The sequence below is a fragment of the Rissa tridactyla genome, chromosome 2, assembly GCF_028500815.1.
Source record: "Rissa tridactyla isolate bRisTri1 chromosome 2, bRisTri1.patW.cur.20221130, whole genome shotgun sequence".
In the NCBI taxonomy this organism is placed as follows: Eukaryota; Metazoa; Chordata; class Aves; order Charadriiformes; family Laridae; genus Rissa; species Rissa tridactyla.
The window spans coordinates 55838390-55861351 of NC_071467.1; the positions used below are offsets into that span (position 1 = coordinate 55838390).

The 22962-nt window shown below is 38.3% G+C and overlaps 1 protein-coding gene across 11 annotated transcripts in view; it reads left to right on the plus strand.

The window, feature by feature from the left end:
- PTPRM (protein tyrosine phosphatase receptor type M) overlaps positions 1 to 22962 on the plus strand; it is a 484559-nt gene that overhangs the window by 323432 nt on the left and 138165 nt on the right. For 6 of the 11 annotated variants that reach the window (XM_054191335.1, XM_054191338.1, XM_054191339.1 and 3 more), the window contains one exon: positions 1559 to 1691. In XM_054191335.1, coding sequence (XP_054047310.1) covers positions 1559 to 1691 — 133 coding nt within the window. Of the gene's footprint in view, positions 1 to 1558; positions 1692 to 8704; positions 8735 to 22962 lie in introns of all 11 variants that reach the window. The other 5 variants (XM_054191333.1, XM_054191334.1, XM_054191337.1 and 2 more) reach the window with 1 other exon arrangement.

Here is a 22962-nt window from a genome sequence, read left to right on the forward strand (position 1 = left end):
GTTTAACAAAACTATTTGTATATGGCACAAGGAAAATAAAAATAGAACTGTTTATAACAGAATTTTATACGTCTGCATTGAAGAAAATACAGAGCCAGATTCCATTACCTTTACTCATACGGAGTAAGAACTTTAATAGTTCAGAATTGCAGTGTATTGCTATCAAACTATTATTCTGATGGGACTGGGCACAGAGATAGGCAGCAAATCATCTGCTTTGACTTAGCACTCACACAAAATACCATGGCCAGAATTTTCCAAAGAACCTGGCTCCTGCACTTAGCCCTAGATGTATTTTGATTAAACATTAACACCTTTTCTGGCAGCAATATGAATTGTCAGGTTTTGCGGGCATTCCTGGTGGTAAGGAGTTTTGAAGATGTAGGCCAAAAGTGTAACTGTGGGTGCTCAGAAGTACTCACCATCTTAGAATATGATGGTTGCAACTGAGAAGAAACATAGGAAATGTTTGCATTGAATTTTTCAGAAAATATCTCTGCATGTAAATTGATCACCAGTTTGCTTTCTTTCCAAAAAAGAAAGTGAAGAAACGTGTAAAATATAAATGGTAAAATATAATTCCAAAAAAAGCCATAGCAGTAAAGCGATCCATAAATCCCTGTGTCCACTGTATGGCATGGTGCCTTAAATGATGAATACTGTCACTTTCTGATTAAAAAAAAATGGAAGTCCATAAAAAAAAATAAAATCAGTTTAGTGAATTTAATGTTGCTTCCTTAACATTTTTCATCCTGAACTCATTTAGTAGAGGAAATGGATATTTCATCAGACATGGATTTGACGTTCCATCACATTATACAGTAAACAGTACAAACGATGTTATTTTTTTTAAGTGGAGAAGCTGGAAGAGCTAAGACAGTAGCTGCTGTAAGGCACTGGTTATCTCATTTAAACAGATATTAAATGTGGGTGCCAGTGGTGTGATCATCAGCTGCTTCCCACTTTGTGAATAAATTGCTTAGAAGGAGTCTTTTTGCCTACCAGATGTGACCTAGATTTAGATTTCCAAAGGCAAAAAAAAAAAAAGCCTATTGTGTAAAAAACAATTGTGGGTAAAATGCATGGTAAATGAGCTTATCTCACTTTTCCAGGTGTTTAAGCTAATATGTTGTGGAATTACAGCTTCATTTATGAAAAATAATTGAGGAAAATGTTCCAGCAAATCAAATTTGGATAAAGGCTTAGGATAGTTATTGTGTTGTTAGCAAGTTTCTAAATGGCAGAAAGAAAAGGGAGCCAGCACAGATAATAAAAATATAGAAATTTGTGAATGTGTGAAGAGGCTCTTAGAAAAGGGTCAGGGCTGACTGTAGTATCCCACCTGTGTTGTGGTCTAGCAAAATGTCATGGAACAATATGAGGAATTATATTCCTGTCAATGCATATGAAAGGAGGATTTTTTCTTAAAATATCAAGCGTTGATATCTGTTGGCCCTGGAAAAGACTAATGACATTGGTAGGTTAAATGTGTAAACATGGAAAGAATAACATCCTTATTCTTTTTCTCTCTTCTTTTTTCCTTTTACTGATTCCACAGGGGCTGCCACTCGAAAACCAGACCCAGAACCTGAGAAGCAGACCGACCATACTGTTAAAATTGCTGGAGTCATTGCAGGCATCTTGCTGTTCGTCATTATATTTCTGGGGGTCGTGCTGGTAATGAAGAAAAGGTGAGCAATCAGTAGATGTTTTCTATGTACGTGTTCATATCGCAGCATCTCCTACAGCAGTTCTCAGGTTGATATTGGCAAAAGTATCCAGCCACCTTCATGCCCTTTGCCACAGAGTTTAGGAACTGCTCCCTCCCACCCCCAAAGCTTTGCTGTTTTTGTATAAAACTACAATACCTGTTTCAACCCACAGCATTTTCTATGAATTAATGCTTGTGGCTTTGTTCTAGAAGAAAAACAACTCGAGGTTAATGATTCTAGCACTTCTTGCATTAGTACTGCATGATGGACTCTAATAATAGAACAGTATCTCTATTCAACAGATCTGCTGAAAGTTAAATGTAGTTTCATTCTTGAATGTAAAAGAAATCCTCAGTCAAACAGGAGCTAGGGCTAAGGCAGTTTGGCTAAGAATGGGGTCTGTATTGTTCTGCATAAACTTCATTCCCTGAAAACAAATGAAAATGTTACAATGGTGTTGAATGTTTCCAAATGCTGGTTCAACACACACACACACACACACACACACACACATTGAGACTGATTTGAAAATCGTTTGAAAACTGCTACAACATTAGAATTGTAAGCCTTTTACACCCAGTTGCCTTTCTCAACACTGTAAAAGGAAAAATAATAAAGGGAAAAATATCTCACAGCTAGGGAGGTGGCATGGGTAAGAAAAAAAATCTGTGTGATGATAGAAGCTAAGTCTAGATTGGGACAAATTCATTAGCAAATAAAATCAAGGTTTTAGGTTGTATCCTGAGTGATGTGTAGAGTTGGGGTTGGGAATGTGTGAGAGCCGTGTGGAGGGGCTGAGTCACGAGTTCTCCTGCCACGTCTGCCATAGTCTTCTTGCTGTCCTGTCCCATAACCCCTCACCTCCTTGCCATTCACCTTGTATTATCCCCTTTTCCTCCTTTGCGAGCAATCTTGGCCTGATTTTGCTCACCCCGACGCTATGTGATTTAATTGTATGTTAACTAGGTTGGCAGGTCTGAGATAGTCCAAACCCCTGAGCTGCCTGAAATTCTTCCAGAATGTGAACAGTGGAGGTGCACAGCTAAGGAGGCAGCTGCCTGACAGTGCCTCAGGGCAGGCAACAGAAGTAGCTGCTTTTCATTCTCCTTGAAGGCAGAAGCAGGGCCGTGAGTTAGAAGGGCTCTATGCAGAGAACGGGGAGCTGTGGCCAGGACTGAGGGCTAGGTCACCGCAAGAGGTAAGTAAAGCAGTCAAAAGCTGCTTTACAGAGGAGAATGAGACTTAAGCCCCAGGGTAAGTCTGGCCGAGGGAACAAAATTGACCCAGTAACCAAATCTTCTCAATAAAATACAGTGTAGCAGAGTTAAAATCTGTTCTGACTTCGCAGTACTTCTTTCTTCCCACGTCTGATTTTTTGCATCATTCATACCTTCAGTTTTAACAGTTGAGCTTCCAAACTCCTCCCTAGGGCCAGACATGGCACTTGGCATGCAGAGGGGAAGGCTTCTCGCACTGTCTGGCCAGTCCTTCTTCACACAATTCCTGACCAGCATTCATCACTCTTTCTCTTCCAGTTCTGAGCCTCTCCTTAAGCATTTGCGCCAAAGGTAGAATATATTCACCCAAGGGAGACAAGTTCTTCTTAATCTTGAAGGGAGAGCATTGCAAAATGATCCAAATAGTTTCAAAGTAAATAAGGTGTCAGGGTCTCTGGCTAAATGGATGCTATACCAGCTCTTGCTTCATTCTCTAGGGAAAAGCTCTTTGATAATCTAATTGTTAGAGGCAAGAAGGCTCGAATTCTAAGTGTTTGCATGTTAATGCAGAAGGATACTTGATTCCTTCTGTCTACCACAGCACAGTAATTATTATTCATAGTAATTCTGTTGTTAGAAGAAAAGTGCATTATGTGAGCTTCTTTGGGGTTTGGAATAAATCTGCTCGTCACAGAGATGAACCTATTGAAAGTACAAGTCCAGGAACTCTGTTACCACATACGCACAATTTCATTGTGTAGTACAGAAAGAATGATACCAATAACTTAAACATATCCCAGAATGATGCTGCAGCCTTGAAGAAAACAAACTGTGAAATGAGTTGTAGTGAATACTAAAAAGTAAGAATAGTTCATCTGTGTAAAAGGATGTGACTAGGCTTTAATGAGAGTTTCAGGAGGCAGGTATATTGTGTCCCAGACCTCTAAAGCAGATGCTGTAGCATAGAAGGTCTTGAATACAATTGCACTCATGACTTAAGCAAAAGATGAACCGATTATTCAATAGATTGTTATTGGTGCATTAATTCACTACGCTGCTGAGAGCCCCTATGGTTTCACCTTGGTTCAGTTACTGTGTATACATTATGCATTTGAGGAAAATGTATAAATCATTCTGCAAGCTTAGTATAACTGTAGCGATTTTGCTGTTTTATGATACTTTAGGTGCTACTTTGTGAAACAATCTTATCAAGCTAGCGTGTCATTTGACTGCTGCAACTTGATCATTTTATTTCATTTACTTTATCAAGAGTTGTACTGGAGTAAAGCTCTGAGTGAAAAATAAAACAGCACCTTGTAATTCAGTGGCACCTTTCCCCAGAGAACCACTTTCCTCTCTGCACTATTCCGTGCAGACTCTCTGGGCTACAATAGTAGGTTTCACTGCACTGAGGCTACGTGCTCTGAAACTTGTCTTCCTTGGAGTTGGCTCCAGCAATATCCCATTCACGCTCCACCATCCCAAGGCATATCCCAAGATACATACTGTCTGTTACTCATCCTTTCACAGAAATGAGTCCTTGTAGACTTCACCTCCGGGTCTCACCAGTAGATTAGATTTACTCTACTTCTGGGGCTTCACAGTGCTTAATTAACTTTATTTTAAACCATTTCTTTCCATTGTCAAGAGATTTGGAAAGCGGTTTCACTGTAGGTGATATCCGTGTCTTTACCCAACATATTCCTTTAATAGCCATCTCAGTTCAGCCAGAAACCGTTCTTTGCTTGGTCAGTACCAGGCACCACAGATTTTCACAGATCAGCCTCTTTGACTTTTAATTCAGTAGCCAAGACCAACACTCGAAGCAAAGTTTTCAGTGCCACACAGACGTGCTTTGGATATGGTCACTGTCAAAGCAGTAGGTAGAGAAGTTCTGCAAATATCGGTAGCCATTAGGCGTCATTAATAATTTCACTATATAACAGTCATCTGAAGTAGCTATTTGGTAAACTGGGTCACGGAGAGATTAGGTGGCCTAACTATTCAGTATATGGTATGGAGTCACTGGTGAGAGTAGGAACATCATGGACACTAAAATGTTTTCTGTGTGGACACTTACTCTTGCCTAAAGTAAGCCAGATTTGTACGCCTGTCACCTGGGTCAGGGGATGGCTGTTAGTGCTTTCCTGGTTTTCTTCCCACTTCGTTGTTCGGAGTTCTTTATCTGCTCTGTTCTATCTTTATCCACTCAACCACATTCCTGCATAAAGATGTCACGTAGACAAGCGACCTGCAAGCTATTCCTAATACCAATATGGTCATATCAAGGAGACGATTCTTGTCTGTGCAGGCAGAATAATGTCAGTATGTTTTCCTCTCAGCTGTGCTCCAAATCTCTCACATAAGTGTTAACACAAAGTCAGTGGAAACCAATACATGTGTTTCCACAATATTGCTCCAAAGTAAAGTGGATTTTGAATCGGATCCTGAATATTAAATCTCAGGCAAGGCCCTTGATCTCTGCCAGTCTTTGATATATCTGTATAGGACTTTGTAAAAAATAAAAAAATAAAAAATAAAAATTGCAGCAAGTAAGTTCACCTTTTGGTCAACTTAAAGTAGAGCGGTGAAAATGAGAGAACTGTTCCCACAACCTTTGGAAAAGCAATAGCAATTAAATCAAGGCATTGAAAAATCAGAACCTTACTGCTTTATTCTTTTCTCTTTTTGTTGCTTGGGGTTTTTTTTCTTTTATTTCAGCTAAGTTTAAAAAATACGCAGAAGTTGAGAAATTAGATTTATTGGTCCAAGGTTTGCTTGGAAGTACTTATGTGTTTGGGTGGCTATTACTTTCGGGGCCACCATCTTGCTGCAGCAAGGAAGCGGTTATTAAAAATTAATTACATCGGCTTCTCCTTCAGTTGTAGAATGGAGTTTTTCTGATCATTGCATTTCTCCATAAAAAGGTTATTTTCTTTTGCCTATCTTTAGTTTCTGTTTTCAGCTGTCTCTGTGCCTGAGCCTTCCAGTAGTTTCTAATGTATGTAATTGCAGCATCTGTTTAAGTCAGAGCCCCTGGTTCTTGGCAGTGGCTAAGGAAGGCTTTTGCACTTGATGGAGCTGGTCTGGGAATGCAGTTATACACCTTTGCCAACAATTTCAAACAGTTAGGATAGAAATTGGAGATAATAGGGCTGGAGGAAAACTCCAGTCTTCTCCGAGTGCTACTCCTGAACCTTGTTTTTCCCTCTAGGCCAGCTACAAAAGAGAGACGATGAAAGAAATCACAGTGGTAATTACACAGTTCCAGAAGTTTTCCCTTCTAGTGGGACAATTCTCCTGCGGCCAGCTGTGTTGGTTTTGATAGATTTTATAGTTGGGCCTTATTCTACAAGTGCTATTTATGAAATTTATTTATGTCTTCAGTCCTGAAGGATATAAAAGTGCTTTATATTATCACTATACACAGAAACAATTTATTGACATAAAATAACCTGTCTAGTGGGACATGACTGAAGAGCCATGCACAGAAGAAAATTTGGCAAAGGTTGGCCAAAATCTTTGGGTCACTCTCTTTAACAGAAAAAAAAAATTCATACATAGAGAGAAAGTAAATTTATATACATTATGTAGGAAATAAAATGGAACTTGTCCATATTTCTTAAAATAGCTAAATCTTTTCAATTATCAATGGTGGTTTTGCATGTGGCCTGAGGAATTGCAAGTCTAAAATATTCTGTTTCTGCAGGTTTTTAATTTTTTTTACCTGTTTTTTTAGCGTCTGGTGTTATTGAGAGTCAAAAACCACAGTGCTCCTTTTCAAGGACTTTCATGTAGAAAATTTCACAACTGTAGCAACATAAAAATATCTGGAGCTTGAGACTTTTAATTTTTCTCATCTTATACAAATTTTTAATGGGACATTTACACAAATTAAAGCTCCTGGGTTTTCAGCATTTTTTTCATAAGGAATAATTTATCTCTATAACATATTTGGCAGAGTTCTACACGTAAGTACCAGCAGCGCTTCACTGATTAATTGTATTTATTGTTGTTTCTCAAATTATTATACATCTTTTAGAAGTATGAGAACATTTGTACTAATTACATTAAATCTCTCTCATGGCAACATATGGCAAGAAACAGGGTTGGCAGTGTCATGAGATTCTAAATGGAAGTGAGAGAATGAGTGAGTCTGAAAAGAAGGGCAGGGGGAGATATAATTAGGACTGAGCCAGAAAATAACCCCTTGCTAACAGAGCAGGTAAGTTGATCTGCTTTGGTAGGACCTGATCCTGTTCTCCGTACTGAAGGCAATGGGGGTCTGTGCTGGTGGAAGAAGCATATAACTGTTTCCAGCTTTCCCTGTCCTCTACTCTTAGATGTCTTTTAAAACTCAACTTTAACAGGTGTGCATTTTTGCAGACATGCCACGTGATTAAATATTCAGTATCTAGCCTCTTGTGTTTGAACAATACTGTTTGCATCAGAAAAATGGGAATAAAAACTGGAAAATATTTCTAACGGCATCTTCACACAAAGAAGATGAGAGAGAAAATTTGATGAAAGCCTGGTTTTCAAAGGGATGCCTGAAGCATGTAGCTAGAGGCAAGTTAATGTTAGTTGTAGGCCTTTGCAAGGCCTGTTTACGTTTCCTCTGTAGTCAAAGGGCTGTATGCATGTGCTGTAAAAATTACAAATGCCTACATGGCTCCTTTCAGTCTTTTATCTTACAACATGTCAATGCTACTTGATGCTGTGCTCAGAGATGTTTTAAGATCTCCAGCCTCTTTTTAATTGCAGTCAATATACGGAATTCATTTAGGTTGGAACTCGCCCCTTTTGGAGAGTTGCAGACATGCTTGTAGTGGGCTCATAACCGAGGGAGGGAGAGATGTAAAGCAGAAGAGCGTAGCTGGAGGGCTTCTACACTTCGTGCTCACGCAGAGCACATCTGGCTGGAGGATCTGGCTGTGGAAGAGGTGATGCGGGAAAGACTGACTGGGTCTGTATTTCTCCAGATGGTGGTGGCTAGGTCTCCAACTTGTTCTTTGTGACATTCACGTGGGCAGAAATAACAGGGATAGAGGATCAGTTCTTATTTTTTTCTCTGACACATGGGGAAATACCACCAAAATAATTTTAGCCAGCAAGGATAGCCTTTTTACTTGTGTGGCCAGAAGTATGTTTTTCTTCTGAATTTAAATGGTTGTTAAAAAAGCTGAGATATTAAAAAAGCTGTGACCATTGATTTTTTTCCCCTCTGGAAACAAGTTCTAGTCCTGTCAGTGGCAGAACTGATTTCTTGAAGTAAAGAAAGGGATATCCAAAGACTCTACAGTACTCTGACAGGAAGAGAAGCTGTTTAATAAATGTTCTGAAATTCTGCATTGTTAAACTTCTAACACCATGTTAGAAGCTCAATATCCTTATTCCTAATGCAGTCGAAGTGTAATTGGAGGTGTTTTATCACTTTAATCAGGAGTGTTTGTGTGTGTAGTGTATGCAGAGATAAATATACGTTCTATATCTAATGTTACTGAGAGAGTCGGTGTAATTTAAGGTGGTTTGATTTAACAGTTGGAGATGCATTATGTATTGTATTGCTTAAATTTTTATGGAGATTGGATATGTCATCTGTCTGTTCCAGACACGTTGCATGATATGCCCAGATATGCATTCTTGCTACCTTTCATTTGTGTCACCAGTTCTGGTCTCAGTTTCATCTTGATTTTTCATACATTAATATTTGGCTTTTCTTTCCTTCCATTTCATCTTTTCCACCACTGCCTAATCCTTCCACCATCATGGCAGAAGAAGCTATCACTCCTACACTTATTACCTGTAAGTAACTTCTTTGTCATCAGAGACACGCTTTCTGCCATGTTGTTCCATGCATAAGTAGTGAATGCTGATATTGAAAGTTCCTTTATAAAAACAAACTTTGTAGAAGTTTTACCAAGATAAAAACAACATGGCCAATAATGTAATGAAGTATTTAGCTTTATAGCAGTTTCCTATGCCTCATACTGTGCATTAGAGTCCATTGAATATCCTTATGTAATGAATTTTCTTAATTGAAAAGTAGTAGGTAGAAATATCACTACAATGTGTATGAGAAATTTTCATGCCTAAGTAACTATTTTTAGGATTTATATAGTGGTTTCTTTCTCATTTGTTCTGTTGAACATATAGCATCGGTTAGACACGTACAAGCATTTCCATATGTTGCTGTGTACATATTACTACTTTTTTCATGATTAATGATCATGCATAAACGTCATGAGTTACGGTTACTGGAGTGAATTTCAAAGGAGAGAGCAGTAAAAAATGAGGGCAAGATGAAGCATAACTTTCAGTAAGTAATAACTTTTCATTTTGATACAGTCCTTAGTAATGCCATTATATGATTCTTTGTTTACTCAAAGCCTTTGTTTTGTTCCCTGCTGTCAGCAGGTGATGAATGAGAAGGGTTCTTCAGTGACTTTAGCAAATCCCTTTCCGAGCCTATTCACCTTTTCTCGCTTTCCAGGTACAAGGAGTACATGATAGGTTTTGGATTAGCAAAATATTAATTGCATAGTCACAAAATGAGATGCATTTAAGTTTGTTTGATCTTGTTGGCTGGCAGCAAAAATCAGCTGCCCAGTAGATATCTGTCGTATTTAAAGCTCAGGTTTAAAAGTCATGGGGAACTAGGAGACATTTTTTGTATAATTACAGAAGACGGAGCATTACTTGCATGAGACAGACTGTAGTACTAGTTTTCAGGTACATATGGTAGTACCACGCGCTTGAAAGGAACACATTTCAGTAATGTTTTTATTTAAAAACAATATTTAGTTTCTCATGTTCCTTTTTAATTACTCCTCAAACTTTTAAAATATTTTTTCAATTAATATTTTGAAAAAGCATCATTCACTTATGGAATTTATGGACAAATTAGTAAATGTTTTCTGGCTTGAAAACTTGGTGAGCAGAACCATGCTTCAAATGAATTAAAGCAACAAAAAATTAAGCCTCTTAGTTGAAATTCCCTAAGACTTCAGAATATATTGAGACTGCTCATTTACTTAGTAATTCAGATTTTATATTACACTATTTGACACTTTACACATAGTACAATTTTTTAAAACTGTTCTTTAAAGCACTGTATTTATGTGAAGGTCAGAAAAAATTATCTCTTCCACAGATACAGTATTTCAAAATTTGTTTCTGTTCTTGAGATGAAAAGACCATATTTTCCATGAAATAGGCCTTCAAAAAAAAATTCAGTGTGGGACTGTTTAAATGTTGTTTTTAAAATGTCAAAATAGTGTAATATAGTAAGTCATGTCGTAAGTTGTTGCCATAATAAGTACATATGTTTAAATTAATACTTTAATGTAATTCATGTCTCAAGGCTAAGTCAAAAAACAAAATTGAAACAAATGGAACATTAAATTCAAAGAAATTGGATTGTATCATTTTTTCCCCTTTATCCACTGACAATGGAAAATAATGTGAAGTTTGAACAGGTTTTGTCCCCAGTTTTGCAATCGTAATATTGGATATAACAGGGCTTCTTGTGATTACTTGGAGTACTCTCACAGCAGCTTCAAGAAAAGATCTGTCTTTTTGTAAGCATGATACAAATTTGGTAACTCTGTAGTTTGGGTACATGAACTCTTCCAGAAGAAATTGTGTGCATTTGACCTTGTGTTGTTTTGCTCTCTGTCTGGCGAAGGAAGGGAAATAAGAGCCCTGAAAAGAGCAAACAAGATTGGCCCCCGGTAGGAGGAAATATTTTGGACTTAATTCTCCACCTGTTTACGCACCACACAATTTCACTGAAATTGGAGGAAATCTTACATGAATGCAGAATTCATTACAGTTTTATTTTTAGCTGAGGAAGTTGGTGTGGATTATAAAATGTTCTATATTTTGAGAAACATAATCTGAAGTACTCTGCCATTGCTAATTTACCACTTCTATACTGAGTATCATATTCAAATTTACTGATTAGTCATTGTAAATGCAAGCTGTAACATCCAAGCGAGCATCTATGCACTGAAATAGTTACTATTGTCTTGTGTGCTGCTTTCCTTATGTGCCGTGGGCTCCTTTTGCCTAGTAGGCTGCAGTCTCTGCCACTCCTAGATCCATCCTAAATTGAAATTAAAAAAGAAAAAATTGGCAGATGCCTAGAGCTGCTGATGAATCATCAGAGGTGGACCTACAGCTGTGCATATTTGGCAGAGAATTATTTCCATTTTATCTTGTGTTTACTAGTTAGCCAGTCAAGAGACTTTACAGAAAAGAAGTCGAGTACGGCTATTGAGAATTATACTTCGTTTTAATGGGCTTAAGTGCCTCTGCCAGCGCCTTTCCTCCCACTCTTGCTTTCCTCGGAACTGGTGCATTTTTTACCTTTCACCTCAGGCAGGCAGCAGGTATTTTTTTTGGTCTGGCCGTAGTTAGTCCTGTATGAGTTCTTTTCTTCTTAAGATTAGAGCAAATTTAATAGTGCTCATTAACTCTGCAGCAGGTCTTTTGACTTTGCAGTCAATTCCAGAAAAAGGGAAGAATGGAGACGGTGTTGTTAGTGACACTTGTAATGACTGGTGTTCTCAGCATGGCAGCCAGCGCTGGCATGACTGCTTTCTCCTCACACGTCTTCTGATGGGCCAAACCCCTGCGACATTGGCCACAGAGGAAAAGTACATTAGTAGTTTATTGTGTAATTATGGTTAAATGAGCTAGACAAGCCTGTTGTTCAGGTGACAGCGAGCACCACTGTGCTGACTGATGGCCATTAACTTTCATATTTGGGATTTTCATTTTCATAAAGCTTCTGCCCTCTGAGATCATTAATCATTAGTCGGGAGCTAACATAGCTAAATTCATGCAAATTCAAGCATCAGACGAACAAAAAGAGGGCTTGGAGCATCTGAGTTTACTGGAGACACTAGCGCCTGATAGAGATTTTGGGGAATTCAGTTTACCCCAGATTCTGGGGCAGATAGTTACAAATTGTAGCTGTTAGAAGTTGCTTTCAAGAAAAGGCTTCATTACATTGCTATGAGTAGGATGTACACCCAATTAAAATACAAGGTTAAGCAGGTAGCTTTTGATGTTGTCCTCAGTTTGAACTTGATATCAAAATGGTATGTTATGATTATTATTGAAATTAAGTACTTATGCAACAACGGGGCTGCACAGCAGTTAGGTGCATAGTATTAGTCTATTTTTGTGCCTTTTCACAAGTCGTTTCAACTTGTGAAATGTGAAGTAGGGAAATAGGAGACAATTATTGCCGAGAATTCTTATAACATAGTAATCATGTTGAGATCTTACTAGTATGAAATCTGATATTGTCTGTCCCAGCACCAATTAGTTAGGTGGCTTAGGACGGAAGTGCTTCACAGGTACGTCCTCTATATGGAAATCTCAATCCAGAAGCCTAATACAATTTTGAAACATTACTAAAATGGACTATATAGGAGTAGAGGTCCTGTTGCTTGGTACTTTATGTATGATTCAAAGAGGGCAAAATTGCTCCTACAAGAAAATTAATTGTACCAACATTTAGCTTTTTTATATAAATGTGAATAAAAACAAACCCTCCTTTTCATGAGAATTTGGTGGTTTGGGTCCCAGTTGAAGTACACGTTTCTTGTGTACCTAACTTGAGCTCAGGAGCCTCTGAGTCTGTTCTCAGTTTAGCTATCTCTGTGTCTCTTGCTTCGCTAGCAGATTTTCAGTGTTGGCTTCTGGAGCTCTGTATGGAGACTTAATTTGTGGCTCATTTCCCCAATTCCGTTGCAATTGACCTAGTACTTATGGCAGAAAGCACAAGGTTAGCAGATTTGCAAAATGACCCTAATAATCAGAGTCATAAAATTTCCAAAAAAATCAATGGTGTTGAAACTCTTAAGAGTGATTTCTGGATAATTCCAGGAAATACGCAGTCATCATGTTTAAAACTTCTGTAGTAATTTGTAAATAGTGAGAGAGGTTAGAAGCAGCCCTGTATTCTCAGCTGCAGCTGCCCCTGGAACTGGAGTAAGTTCATCAGTTAGCGTCTTGTAGATGGAGGAGAGCACTGAACAGAAAAACGGGAATGCGTTTGAACTGTTTGATGTTTTGATCCATTAAGACTACACTTATGATCTCTTCTGAATCTTTAAATATGCATAGTTACATAGACTTGTAGCTCAGAATCATGTAACCCAAAATAAACGTGGATTACTGTAATTGTTTTGTAAGCTAGACTTAAATGATTTGGGGATGTCCCATGAGTTTTGTTGCATCTGGCAAAGTCTAGAATATCGAAATCTTTGGATAATATGCAGTGCCCAAAATAGCAAGGAGGGTGTTTTACTAAGTCACCATTGCTGAAAAATACATTTGTGGGCTGTGTGCCGTATGCTTTGAGTACAGAGGTACAAGATCTAGCTTTCATGCACAGATACTAAGCAATCTCAGAATTAGAATTTTATTTTTAATTAAAATACACCACATCATTTTTAAATATCTGTCTGAAGTCATTATTTCTTACACTGATTCCTTTTATCTTCTGATTCTTTTGGATCTAATTGTATTGTTTTATAACCAAGGCTTATGTTCCTATTTCTCTGTAGAAAAATTATAAATAATCCTTAACACTCAGACAACCACTAAGTAAATCCTTTTATTTTTATTTTATTAGCTCTTTCCGTAGTATGTGAGCCCCCCAGGGCAGTGACCCGACTATATGAAATAGCTTTCTTGAGGTGCAACACAGATCAGATCATTCATGTGGTGGAATAGCTCTGCTTTAGTTCATCTTTTCTGGGCATGTTTAGATACTCACTCCAAGTTACTTTTCCAATACCTACAGGTAGGAAACCCGTAGTCATTTCTGAAGTTACCGAGACTTTTCAAAACTACATTAGCCCAGATGTGTTGAGTGAGAAACCATAATCTGTAGTGTGCTGCAAGTTTGGGTTTTTCCAAATAAATGGGTACTACAGAGAGAGTGGGGTGACGTATCAGAAGTGACTGATTGCTATGCCAGTCACACAATCACAGTCAGTTACTGTCCTTGCTCCCTCAGTGTCAAGCAGTAAATTTGCAGATGAGCTGGAGTTTGGAGATTTTTCTGTCCTTAAAGGGGCAGTTTCAGTTTACAGTGCTTGTTTTGTGAAGGTAGCAGACATTTAGTGTGGGAACCAATGTAACTCTAGGAAAAATAAATGCTTATGCAGTCTAGAGACATCTTGGTTCTTTCCACATTAATAAAAGCTTTGTCTTGCTTTTCTAAACAGGGATTTGAATTGAATACTGAGATTGCTTTTAGAAGTTGTGGATTCCATATACTCTTGACGGATAAACCTGAAAGCCTATCTTTATTATATATAGCACTGAGACATAATGCATACATTCAGGAGGGGAAGAGAAGATAGGGACAGGTGCATGTATTAAAGAAGTTACTGTTGTATTTGAGTATTTGTATTGCTGTCCCATATTGATTCTTGTTCAGTTAGTGTTACCAATTTACCAGGGTGGACTGTATTCTCTATAGAATTGCGGGTTGAATTAATTCCACAATTAGCCTGTTGACATTGTTTGGAGCTTCCTAAAAAATTTGGTTCCCAAATCTGTCATGCCTACTGTCAACAGCAGTCATTCTAGGCACTGAGATTTTGCCATTATCTACCAGCATTGTTGAGTTAGACTTTCAAAGAGGGTCTAAGGTGTATCATTTTCATTCACTTTTTTAAAGACTTTTCCCTATGGAAAAAGGTGCAATTCATGCGTTTTTTACTCTGGAATTGTATTTCTATATACATAGGTAGCTCAAAACTGACTTCAGATTCTTTAATTTTAAATATCCAAACAGGAAGAAGAGTTTTTCCTTATTTTAGTATTCGTATTTATTGTAGAAGAAGGCTAATAGCATTGGAAACTTATTTTCCCTAAACCCCAAACCTGCCATTACACTTTGTGTGACTGTAAATGTGTTAACAGTAAAGAAGCTACACTGCATATTAAGACCAAAACTCACTTCATAATTTATGTTGCTAAAGGCTTGTATTTTTCCTAAAAGACTGAATTGCTAGTTTTCAAAACGGCTTAGTGAAACATTGAACCGATCGACGGATGTCTGCAAAAGGCGGGACTACAAGGAATAAGGTGAATTTTGTATTGTATCTCTCCTGGTCTCAAGAAGGACAAGCAGCAGAAAAATGCTTAAAGAAAAATGGATAGGAGAAATCATATGGTGAATCTAGCCTAAAACTTGTTTGCTCCAGTAAACCACAGGCTTAATCACTTCTGTGATACCGATAAGAACAACTGTAAGGAGATGTTCTTGTCTATTGAGTGAAATCAGCACAGGGCACTGAGGTGTTGTAGTCATTAGTTTTACAATAACTTCTATTCACTGGTTTTGTTTTTGTTTGAGCTTCTTATCAGTAGTCTTTTCTCTGGCCCCTGAATCCCATGGGAGATACCAGCTGAAATGCCTTTGTAGAGCCTAACTGCAGAGGTTACGGACAGGTTAATGATAATTCACCTCAAGGTAGCATCTGTTAGTGTTCACTCTTAATTTCACAATGAAAACATTCTAATCTTGGCTCCTTTTCCTTCTTCTCCTTTTCATTTCCTTTCTTATCTACAGTGTTCCCTTGAAGTTCCCGTGAAGTCTAGACTGACAGATCCCTGGAGAGAAGAACAGGGGCCATTTGGTTTCCGTAGTGTCTAGCTGCCCAAAATGATCATTCGTTTCCAAATTTTCTTTCTCGGTCATTGTTTTCCTGCAATGAATTACCTAACTCTGGCGTGAGAGGATCAGGAACTGTAGCTCAGTTGCTTTCTTCTGTCACTCCTGGGCATTCTGGCCCTCTGCCTCCATTTGTGAGAGTCTGTGCAAGGATTCTATCTCACCAGGGTCCTTCCTAATTTCAGGGCTATAGCCCACATGCAAAATGTAGCTGGGACGATTGCATCAGCTGTGAAATTGACCCTCACAAAAACTACTCAAGCAAAGAAGCAGAGGAATGGACTGTACTGTGTGCTTACAAATCCAGCAAAACCTGGCATTTCATCAGTCCCAGACACCCTGTTGCAAAAGAAAATCTTGTACAAGATTTATCATAGATATTAGAATCACGGCTTTATTTCATTTACAACTGTGTGAGAAAGGTTTTTTTATCACTACTACTATTATTATTAGACTGCAGCTTTTAGCGTATGCTACAGAGAGAAATCTGTAGGACTGTCAGAAGAGTCTTGCGTAGTTCTGTTAGTTAACTCCTGTGCCAACCAGACAGCAGCAGCGATCCAAATAACAAGAGGTAGTAGATGGAATAGAGCAGAGTTTTGTAGCGCTTGTGCCATGAACTACCTGCTCCTGTGAGTACTGAGCTGGTAAACATAAAGAAGCACATTTATTTTTCTTTTTAGCAGCTGAAACTCAGGACCGCTTCTGCATTTGATCTGAGATCCCTCGATAAGACCTTGAACCAAATGTCTAGGGGTAGCTAAATTATACTCAGTTCACCTGCAGAGGGAGTTAGCTTCTCTCCTTCTTTCTCATTCCCTGATTCCTCTGGTCCTAAAGACACAAGTTAGAGCTACCAGGGGCATCTCTGGCTTGTCTGAAGGAAAGGCAAAGCAAAGCATTTGCTAACCTGCACATTTCACAGTTGTGCAGGAATGAGAGGATCAGCTGATTTAGAGAATTACACGGCTCCACATAGAATCATAGAATTGCCTAGGTTGGAAGGGAACTTTCAGATCATCTAGTCCAACCATCAACCTAACTTTGACAAAACCATCACTAAACCATACCTCTAAGCATTATGTCTACCCGTCTTTTAAATACCTCCAGGGATGGTGACTCAACCACTTCCCTGGGCAGCCTGGTCCAATGCTTAATAACCCTTTCAGTGTAAAAATTTTTCCTAATATCCAGTTTAAACCTCCCCTGGCACAACTTGAGGCCATTTCGTCATGTCCTATTGCCTGTTACTTGGGAGAGGAAACCGGCCCCCACCTGGCTACAACCTCCTTTCAAGTAGTTGTAGAGAGCGATAAGGTCTCCCCTCAGCCTCCTTTTCCCATTGCAAAGTGATTGTGTGCTTTCCTCCTGCGTGGTGACGTCAGTAGCCCAAAGTACATCTTCCAGTATGGATTTGGCCAACATGTTCATCTTGGGTATAATAATGTATGCATATTGGCTGCAACAAGTAATGGTTTAGGTAGGCTAGATACATTTTAGTTTGCTTAAAAACGTGTGTTGGATTATGCTTTAGGTATAATGGAATGTATTTTGCAGTTTATGGTCCTATTTGGCAATTGTCCATGGAAGGGTCACTTCAGAGGGACTAGGTTCCTGGCTTACAGTGTTTTTTCAAAAGCAGGTGAAATACTGAATGCTTTGTATTTCCTGAGATTTTTAAGGTAAGATTGTCACGTTTCTAATGCGTCATAGAATACAGCCCTGATCCTTAGCTGTAACATCCGGGTGTTACTGGCAGTAGAACTTTGCTTTCTGCTTAACAAATAGGGAAGAGTCATGTCTGCATTTTAATATTTTCCAGATTAAGATTATAGAAGATATTTTAAACTAAGAAAAGAAGAGAAACACATAAGGATATTAGTAAACTGTGGTGATTACCTAATGCATGGTTAAGAAAAATAAATGAAAATGAGAACAGGGTACATTGTTTGCATGTTGAGTCCTAATACAGGCTGCCAGCAAGAATGGGTTTATTTTTTTCCTGAATAGGTTACTGCAGTTTCAGCTGCCTTTTGTCGGAACCCTGTAAACTTATTTTGAAGCAGGAGTACTGTGTGTTCATGGAAGTGTCTTGTCCAGTTCCCTGTCCACGAAGGGTTTTATCTAACTTACTCCTCAGATCCTACTGTTGCTGTTTTCCTTCCAGCTTCTTTTTCAACAGTAAGGTGTTGCGCCCAGCTCTTAATCCTGCCTTCTTATTCTACTGACCGTTTCCTTTTTCATCTGTTTCTCTTCTTCCTCTGCTCCTCCTTTTACTTACTCCTCTTTTCCTTTAGCCCCTTTTCCTTCCCCCCGTCCTTCTCTGCCAATACTGTATTGGCTGTCCTGTCCTGAAAAATATTTCCTTAAAATTGCTTTATTTTCACTCTGTGTGCTCTGCTTTGTCTCCAGAAACTTAGTGCAAGCTGCCTAGTCACTTGTTCTTGCTCCATGCCTTACCATCTCTCTCCTCAGAACCTGTAGATGGAAGGAGAGGCATATCTGAGAACATCAGAATATCCTTCTGTTATTGTGCAACCTTTTTTTGTAATTCTTTTTATTCTTGATATTTACTAAGTGTCTGTTGCTTAGATAGACTTACTAGTCTAGGGAACATTTAATACGGTAAAATTAAGGAAAGACTGAGTTACGTGTCTACATGAGAATTTTCTTGCGTTGGGGATTGTTTCTTTATTTTCATGGGAAAACAGCAAACTTTTTATTTGCTCATTTTTTCATATCTAAAAATTGATTTTGCGAAGGCTTTAAAAATATTCACCTCCAGGTTGAAACTTAGCATGCAAGATTTTACATTCAAAAAACAAAAAAATTATCTTAAGCGATTGAAAATGATGTCACCGTGGAAGTTGCACTGTGATGTTAATTATAAAAAGTGTACTTAAACACCCATGGTACTGTGTATTTACTTATGTCAAAACAAGGTAATGCTTACTGTATTAAGAATAGCTTTTCATTTTATGATTGCCTGTTGTTCTTCGAATCATAACCTTCACTCGTTTCTTTAATTTAGGAGAAAAAGCCATTAAACATAGATACTTCCTGAAAGTGTGTGCTGCATGAAAGCTTTAATTAAATCTACAAGTAAAGCTTTAAAAGAACAAGAATCAAATTAATTGCAACAAGGAGCATGCATTTATTTCTGTGACAGGCCTTTCCGCGTTAGAGAAAAGGCAATCTGTGTACCCTTATCTGAATTAGTAAACTCAATATCACTTTTCATTAGCATGGTAGGTCATTGCCATGCGTCTTCAGCGTGACACTGTTTACATGTTAATGACCTCACAAATAGAGTCTGTTCCAAGCGGTTTGCAGTAGTAGAAAGTTGTAAATCCATGAAGTGGAATAAACTGTCCTCTGCTTTCTGCATCATTGCTTCTTGCGAGTTCCCCTCTAGACTGAGCTTCATAATGAGGCAGCAGTATAATTAAGGCAAATTCAGTAAATGCAAATAGGGCAAAAGGATTTATGGCTGATTATGGTTGTTACAGCATACCTGAAATAAATTAATTTCTAAGCATCGTTATTAGTTGACTTTTCAATTACATGGAGTCTAGAAGTAGAAGGTATTGTTCACAAAAAACGTTCATAGCTTAAGTTAGCGAGTGTGGGTCCATGATGATGTATTCAGATTTACAAAGTGCTGACATACCCATGAAAAAACCACAGAAATAGTCAGTAGAACGTATTGCTTTAGTTGTTTCATGTATGGTTGCTTTGTATTAGATGAGATTTTTAAGATTATAAATATGTTTTTTTCCCCCACTGGATAATGTAATGAAATCAGCATGCTCCCTAAAATCATATCCTTAAAAGAAAATGTCATATTTACATCTGGTAATTTGACTAGACAGTGGAAAGCTTCACTGCTTTAAAATCTTGGCATGATAAAGCCAACATGAAATGAGTAAAACAAACTCAGCATAGCCACTTAAATTTGATTGCCTAAAATATTTAAAACAAGGACCATTCTGATACCCTGCTGTGTGAATTAATTTAAGTGCTGAATGCCCTCAATTCCTATTGACTTCAGCACTTTGCAGAATCTGGTCCCGTATTTGGATGTCTCAGCCCTGCCATAATAAAAAGCCTATTTTTCACTGGTCATATGCAGCTTATACCTAGGATTGCAAGACATATACTCTGCCGTTCTGCCTGCAACAACCTTGGGAGTTGCTTTGCAGACAGAGAGTAATGGTTTCTACTTTAGTTGCTCACCTAATATGCAAAGCGAGTTTAATTATATGCTGTCCAACCCTCTCTGCTACATATTTTTCCACGTGCTGGTTCTGGATGAAATACATACTGTCTACGTGCAGAGGTTACTAGTAAGTATACAGTGCCCCTGGAAGCATTTATGACTAATCTTGCCCTCAGCATGCATAATGTAGCTAAGTACTAATTAAAGGTTAAAGAATAGGGATCCATCTTTTCTCTGCCCGGTGAGTAGAGGAATTGGTTCTCCATGGGGTCAGATGCTACTTTCAATTGAACAGAATTGCTGGGATGCTGCAAAACCTAACTACATGAGACTAAAATTCGAGAGACTCCAGATTTTCTCACAGCACAAGAGAGGACTAATAAATCACTGTCTTGTGTTGTGTAATGAATTAGCTGTTTTACTGTGTTTCATATAAATATGTAATGCTGCAAGGCATACATGGGTAGAATGTAGATTTGATTTCATAAGGGACATTTTTTTTGTCCTACATACTGACGTCTGAAAATTGTCTGTCTCCCAGGCGTACATTTTGCTATTAAAGAGAGCTAGAGTTCTGGCAAGGCGATAAAGTCACCACAAACATTGTAGCCCTCTCTCAGATCCCAGTAATAGCTGATTAAAGTAGGTTTTGATTACTTCTAAGTACTGCCATGACTGCTGCCATGCAAGTGACACTAACTGGTGAGTGATGGAGCTGCGGTGGCAGATAAAAAACTTGGCCATTCAGTGGAAGTCTGTCTTTTTAGGGCTACAATTTCCGCACAATTTACAGAGGTTTTGTAATTTTAATATTAATACTTCTGCAAAACCTTTCACACCAGAATGGACTATAACTTTGCAGTTCGTTGAAGTCATCCTTTCAGAAATCCTGGTGTTCACTTCTTTCTTGTAGGTTTCTTCCTGACATAAAAATGTAATAATAGCGATCGCTTTTTAAATAAGCATTCAAATAGGTTATGGAAAGAGCATGGGAATCAAGAGGTCTGGTTTCTGCCACCAACTTGCTGATGAAAGTTCTTAAACCTTTGGGCGCCGTATTCTCCTCAGTAATTAAGTTTTGATTGCTATTAACTGCTGCAAAGCAGTGGTATCAGGACTATTGGAGGTCTGATAATCAGAGAAGCAGAGTGCTTCATGCTTCCTTTATCATCACTTAGGTTTGAGAAAATTCTGTCTTTGTGTTTCTAAGTAGAAAGGCATCACTGCCTGAAAATACGTGTTGTTGGAATATTAGTACTTGAAAATCGGTGATGGAGACATCACCAGCGAAGGCAGGATTAGCCACATATGCTTGCGGAAACACATGTTGTCTTATGAGTAGCCCTTGCAAAAGCACCAGGGGAGGTGTAAAGTGTTTTCTCTGACACTAGCTGCTTTGACACTTCAGTGGCTGCAGCGCTGCCTCCTTTCCCACAGTGGGAGTAATCAGCATCTGAGCTTTACTGCTTGAACTCTTGTGCGTGTGGATTACTCTTTTGACAAAAAGAAATAATCATTATTTAAAGCCCAGATAATCCAGTAGTAGGTTCCTCGGACAAAGGTGAAAACAGTTAAACAGAATAATACAATAATTCAGCATCTCATGATTTTCAGAAATGCATAAATAAAATAACTGAGCACAATCTAACACTTAGAGTCTAATCATTTGCTGTCTGATTAGAAGTCAGGTAGCCATAGGGTGAAAATAAGATGGAAAAGGTCATATGATTAAATTAACTGCATTCAGACAGGCAGTACTTATGAAGGTTTTTTGCTATGATTAAAGAAGATCAACAGTAAGTCAAGCAACTAAGATCAAGTTAGTGACCCTTAGAAAGGGAAATTAACCTCAATGATAAATAAAAGGTTACTTGTCCACTACAAACACTCCAAGATATGGTACTCTTGGTTAATCACATCTTTCACTTTCAGCTATGGACTCTGCATGTAACTGCCATTCTCATTATTTACATAGGAATGCACATCTTTAATACAGGACCCAAATATTAAACTTATTTTCCCTTTACCTTTAACTCATACTGCTTTTTAGTAACGCAGGAAATGCCTACTGTGGTCCTAGTGCTTATCCCATTAATATCCTATTGAATTTGTCACTGATTTCATATTTTGTTGTAAACAGATTCATCTGAGCAGCGCTGTTTTCCGCATCACTTAATCTCTTGTAGGTGTTTCCAATCACTACGTTATTGCCTGGTGGGTTAAAAATATTGACAACAGGTTAACATTTTGGTCACACGATTCTCCCTTTTTAATGCTGGGTGTCTTTTCCTTTTGTGGACATTCTTGGGAGCCTAGTTTTTCCTGCTGTGTCCTGCCAGAGTCAGAGTGTAATGAAAATCTAGGCTAAATTAATAGCGTAGGATTTTCATATCTCTTGCATTCGACTAATCATGGAAAATCTAGACTTTTATAGTCAAATTGGTTCTCTTTCTCAAAGTCTTTTAATGTGACTCAGGAAGTGCAGTGGTCCAAAGAGTTGTAAAACCCAATGAAAAGTCACTTGGTGTTATTTTGGTACTTGTGAATTTGCTGTGAATGAAAAACTGCTCTGTCTTTCATTATCTGAGAGTCAAGAAATACATATATACTGGGGTCACTAACCAGGAATGAAAACACAGCAGGAAAGGTCACTGTCCTGGTTCATGAATGCTGGTTAGTCACCAGAAGTTTAAAGCTAAATTGGCCTGTGTTCATCTTCCCTGTATCTCATTAGCCTCTGCAGTGCCTGTGATCAAGAATTTTCCTGTTGGGATCTTCTCCATAAATATTCGTGCAGATCTTGTCTGTTTGTCACAAAGGGATCTCCATGCATGTTAGCCACTTCTTGTCATTTTGTTAATTTCTGTGTGCTTGGTTTCTATTTGGTGTCGAGAAATGTGCCCTTTGCAGATGTAACAGTGGGCTGTGGCAGAATGGCTTTGTCTTTCTGAGGAAAGACAGTGATGGGGTGACTTTTTTGTTGCCTGTTTTGCTGTCAGATAGTTTACTGTCAGACAGTAAACCAAAACAGCTATTTTTAGAACATTTACAGGCCAGTCAGAGTGGGTTGCATATTTAAAAGCATGGTATAGTTACAACAAAACAAGA